The sequence below is a fragment of the Gadus chalcogrammus genome, chromosome 21 (genome assembly GCF_026213295.1).
Source record: "Gadus chalcogrammus isolate NIFS_2021 chromosome 21, NIFS_Gcha_1.0, whole genome shotgun sequence".
Classification (NCBI taxonomy): Eukaryota; Metazoa; Chordata; class Actinopteri; order Gadiformes; family Gadidae; genus Gadus; species Gadus chalcogrammus.
Genome location: NC_079432.1, coordinates 10,736,096 through 10,741,348, shown reverse-complemented (window position 1 = coordinate 10,741,348; position 5,253 = coordinate 10,736,096). Strand labels below are relative to the sequence as shown.

Genomic DNA, 5,253 nt, shown 5'->3' with positions numbered 1-5,253 from the left:
CCCACGACGTTCCACAAATCAGTCTTGCGCATGCGCGAACTTTTAGGGTATGATCTCTTCCGGGTCGAAAAAAAATAGCACACACCGATGAATTGGAGTTAGCTGGCCCAAATCTTTAAAATATAGAAAGCGAATATTGAACCAAGAAGTTCTGAAGAACAGAAATCCATTTCAAATCTATTTGTAACCATATGACACAGGTAAATCGCATTAGTATGAAAGGTAAAGCAGCTGTTTGCCGGGAGGGGAAGGCAGATCATGCTACTAGCGGTGGCTAACTGCTAACCCCTGCGATGCATGTGCCGCATGTGAGCTGAGAATCAGCCCAGCAAACGGCCTATGTTACCCGTTAGCTACATAGCTTAGGGTGGCTCTCGATTATTGCGAGCAGTAACATGAATTTGTCATCTTCTATCTACTGCTTCTGTTGTTTTTATTTTTATCATATGGGGTTTTGTTTCTCTTTTGTGGCCATATATACAATACAATTATCGTAAATCGGAATTGCATCATACCACTCAGTGCTACCATTCAATCGATAATACAATTAGGTTTGACTTCTGCATTTCTAGACTGATTTTATCCAGCTTGCGTAATTTAAACAGACGTAGCCACCAATTTTCATGTTTTCATAATGTTTCGTTAGTTGTAGATTTTTAACTATCTGATCTCTTTTCCTTTCTCTTCTATCGCGTATTTTAGCGATGCCGGGGCTCAGCTGTAGATTCTACCAGCACCGGTTTCCAGAGGTGGAAGATGTGGTGATGGTGAACGTGAGGTCCATCGCTGAGATGGGTGCCTACGTCAGCCTTTTGGAGTACAACAACATCGAGGGCATGATCCTCCTCAGTGAGCTGTCACGTCGACGTATCCGCTCCATCAACAAGCTTATTCGCATAGGCCGCAATGAGTGTGTGGTGGTCATCCGTGTAGACAAAGAGAAGGGTAAGCTATCCCTCCAAATATAACAAAATATTACAGAGCATCACAGTTAATGTAACTGTCTCGCGGGCTGTACAATATTTCAGTCATCAATAGACCATGTATGTTAACAAAGTCTGTGGGGTTGCCTATCAATGACAGCATTTAAATATCCTAACCGTCCCTCTCTCGCTCTCTCTTCAGGATACATTGACCTGTCAAAAAGAAGAGTTTCACCAGAGGAGGCCATCAAATGTGAAGACAAATTCACCAAATCTAAAACCGTGAGTAAACTTCAGCTGACGTTTTTTTTTAGCTTTATCTTCATTTTCATACTTTTGTTTTTCATACTTTTTGGATTTCCTATCCAAGTTGTATTAGTGCAACAGGTCATAAGTGCAAGCACCTGTGACCTGTTGCCTTTGCAATATGGTTGCTTTTGTTTTAAAGCTTAATTTTGATCCTACTGTGGTAAACAATTGGCATGGAGTGATTATGCCCTGGCTGATGTCGTTGTTGTTGTGCCGTCAACAGGTGTACAGCATTCTCCGGCACGTGGCCGAGGTGCTGGAATACAGCAAGGACGAGCAGCTGGAGAGCCTCTTCCAGCGCACCGCCTGGGTCTTTGATGAGAAGTACAAGCGGCCCGGATACGGTGCCTACGATGTCTTCAAACAGGCGGTGGCGTAAGTGTCCTGTTATCCTGATCAGAGATTTCAGGAGGAAGGGAAAGCTTGTGCTTAGAAACGTTTTCTATTAAATGGTGCATTAAAAAAAAAAAAACATGTTTACATTTAAGATGTTCATTTTAAATACCATATTGGATCATTTTCATGTTGGTGTAAGCTGAATCTGTGGAATTTTACAATAAGTACTCACTCAAATTACATATTCTTTGGATAAAACGGTTGGTGTGCATTCTGAAAAACAATATTACCTTCTTGACTGCAACATTGATGAATGGTCAAGAAAAAACATTCGTTTTAGATTTTTACTAGTAGTATTTTGAAGGAAACGTGTCGGAACAGTTTAGTATTTTTTAGTTAAAGGTGTTGACGTGAAGTGTCCCTCCTTCCCCCCTCTCAGAGACCCTGCCATCCTGGATGGGCTGGACCTGACAGAAGAGGAGAGGAACGTACTCATTGACAACATCAACAGGCGACTCACTCCACAGGCGGTCAAAATCAGAGCCGGTGAGACGCCACGTCCCCTCAGTGGAGTTGACAAACGTTGTACCACAAAGTTGTGTAATCCCTTCCACATATCGTGTATATATCAACGTATTTGTGATCCGTCTGTAGACATTGAGGTGGCGTGCTATGGCTACGAGGGGATCGACGCGGTGAAGGAAGCACTCCGGGCGGGGCTTGGCTGCTCTACAGAAGTCATGCCTATCAAGGTGAGCCTCCACAAAAACGTTTAGTCTAACCGCCTTGCCGCCGGCACATGGGCCTTTTGGAACACAACCCCTAGTGTATCGTCCTCGCAACTGACACACCGAATGCCTTCCGTCCGACAGATCAACCTGATCGCACCTCCACGCTACGTGATGACCACAACCACCCTGGAGCGCACAGAAGGCCTGTCTGTCCTTAACCAGGCCATGGCTGCCATCAAGGAGAAAATTGAGGAGAAGAGGGGTGTGTTCAACATCCAGATGGAGGTGAGAAGGTTTCCAGCGGCCCAATGTTTGCGTACCAAAGCATTAAATACACATGTTATTACAATTCTAAACATGTCGATATAAGTTGAGTGTACATAACAGAAGAAAGGGACAAAATAATAAGACACCGCACTACATTAATTCTAGGGATTGTACCATACTCGTTTTCATTCTCTGATGTATTTCTTAGTAAGGTGGGTTATTGGAGTTAGGGGTTAGTGGATGAGCCAGCAGTGGGTTGGCCAGTACAGGCTTTATTTGAAAGACCAGTGGCAAAGTTTAATGTAAAAATAGCAATTGACTACCATTATTCATCAGTGGGTGAAGAATATTCTATGGGGTCTTTAACCCGCGTATCTTCCATCCTCATCAGCCTAAGGTGGTGACGGACACGGATGAGACGGAGCTGGCACGACAGCTGGAGAGGTTAGAGCGGGAAAACGCTGAGGTGGACGGAGACGATGACGCTGAGGAGATGGAGGCCAAGGCGGAGGACTAGGACCTCCCCACCGGACCTCCACGATGAGAGGGGTGAAGAGGAAAACCCAAGGCGGACGGACCTGGCCATACTCGGGCAGTACATTCAACAGTGGCTCTCAACACTTCCCAGAAGTTAATACATTCTTTTGGCCCGGAAAAAAAATGAAACAAAATGTGTTTGAACATGGTGTTGGGCTCGATAGTGGTGATACGCTATTGATATCTTCTGGCCCTGCTCTTTCAGAGTCCATGTCCGATTAGTTATTTTTGAAGTAAAATTATACAACTGAGGTATTGACCGTACCCCTCGTCCCCCTCTGTAAAAGATTCAATAATTCCAAAGCCGTTTTCAAAAAGTGGCCTTCACTAATCTCTGGCTCACCAGACCAGCGTGTTCAGCATCCATGACGTTTCATCTCTAGCTGGCTGCACAATGCAGCCAACAATGGTAAAACTGAAAAAAGGCTAATTTTTCCTCAACACCAGTCATGGGTGCATTTTTGTGCTGTTTTCCTTCCAGTTTAAGGGTTTTTACCGGCAGGATATTGATGGTTTAGCTGACATGATCTCAATAAAGTTACGGGAAGTTTTGATTCAAAGCGTGTCCTTGTCAGTGAGTTGTTGCACTATTTTAGCAAACTGGTAATCTCGGTTCTAAATCAAATCAAATGTACCAACGTTATTGGATAATTGAACCTCTTTAGAGGAATTATTGTAGGAAAAATGTCACAACATTACGGATCTGCTCCTTTTTAGACCGGTTGGCATGAAGGACCAAAGGGTTTATCGGTTCAAACAGCTTTTAAAGACTGAGCCTGTTTGTCCGAGAAGGGTCCAGCTGCAGGCTTGGGCGTTTCCGTCATGACACAAGAACGCCCATTAGGCGTTCCTGGTAGCTTTTCATCAACCAATCACGAGGTGTTTCGAAAGGCGTACTGGGTTTCGCAAGGCATACTTCGAAGCACAGTCGCAAAGCATACTATGCTTACCTTCCTTAATGGCAATTTTACCTCTCGTTAGATTTAGCAATCATGGAGACCCCACTTGGTTGACGTTAGTTCTATGCTACCCGTACTTGAAACTGCTGTTTGAGAAAATCTAACTAGCGAATGTTCCGGAAGTTGACAGCCGTGCGAAGAAGGGGTTCGGTGTTGACGGTGAAAGTTAGGCCGGTTTATAGCAGAGTTTCGGTTGTCGGTTATTACCGGTCCTTCACCGGAAAAAAATGAGGGCCGACAATTCTAAATGTCCCCGGTCAGAAAGACCAGTGGCGACTGGTCATTAGGGGCAAGTCGCTACTCTCACAAGAAAAAAAGAAAAGAAAATGAAAAAAAACATATCTAAAAAATAGAATATATATATATATATATATATATATATATATATATATAAAAAAAATCTCCCCAGAAAGTACTATGAAATAACAAGTTTGGCGCTTTTATTTAATTATTTGTCGACCCTGGCTTGCTTCTTCCGGCTGAGTTCGTCTGGAGGTGCAAGAGGGGCTCTATGTGCAATAGACATGATAGCATTACGTTTGAAATTAAAGATATTGTCTTTTCCACAGAAATATAGCCGCGGTCGCCAGTGGGTTAGGCAGAGTACACTCCACTGAGGCGATGCAAATTCTCAATGATCAATCATCAATAAAGAGGATATACATGACAGTAAAATGTATGTGTGTTTTTCTATTATTTCCCTTGTTTTTTTTCATGAAGACCAATAAAATACGACAGTGTTACCCCTTATGTTTTTTTCATGACGACCGATAAAAAACGACAGTGTTACCCCTTATGTTTTTTTTCATGACGACCGATAAAAGACGACAGTGTGACCCCTTAAGTTTTTTTTCATGACGACCAATAAAAAACGACAGTGTTACCCCTTGTGTTTTTTTTCATGACGACCAATAAAAAACGACAGTGTTACCCCTTATGTTTTTTTTCATGACGACCGATAAAAGACAACAGTGACCCCTTATGTTTTTTTTCATGACGACCAATAAAAATCAACAGTGTTAGCCCTTATGTTTTTTTTCATGACGACCGATAAAAAAAACAGTGTTACCCCTTATGTTTTTTTTCATGACGACCAAAGAAAAACGACAGTGTCACCCCTCATGTTTCATTTGATAAAAACGACAGTGTTACCCCCCATGTTTTATTCTATACATTTTGACAGTGTTACCC

At 42.8% G+C, this 5,253-nt stretch overlaps 1 protein-coding gene across 1 annotated transcript; it reads left to right on the top strand.

The window, feature by feature from the left end:
• The first annotated feature begins 39 nt into the window (after window positions 1-39).
• eif2s1b (eukaryotic translation initiation factor 2, subunit 1 alpha b) lies at window positions 40-4,437 on the top strand. Its single transcript, XM_056581076.1, has 8 exons — window positions 40-200; window positions 703-945; window positions 1,126-1,205; window positions 1,456-1,607; window positions 2,008-2,114; window positions 2,223-2,320; window positions 2,441-2,584; window positions 2,958-4,437. The coding sequence occupies exons 2-8, from the start codon at window positions 705-707 to the stop codon at window positions 3,081-3,083; spliced, it is 948 nt and encodes a 315-aa protein (XP_056437051.1). The 5' UTR covers window positions 40-200; window positions 703-704; the 3' UTR covers window positions 3,084-4,437.
• Window positions 4,438-5,253: the final 816 nt, after the last annotated feature.

Bases quoted from the DNA above. Each gene is read 5' to 3' on its own strand.
- eif2s1b (XM_056581076.1), top strand. From the start codon at position 705: ATGCCGGGGCTCAGCTGTAGATTCTACCAGCACCGGTTTCCAGAGGTG. The intron at 1,206-1,455 runs GTGAGTAAACTT...TGCCGTCAACAG, and splicing joins AATTCACCAAATCTAAAACC to GTGTACAGCATTCTCCGGCA. The intron at 2,115-2,222 runs GTGAGACGCCAC...ATCCGTCTGTAG, and splicing joins GGCGGTCAAAATCAGAGCCG to ACATTGAGGTGGCGTGCTAT.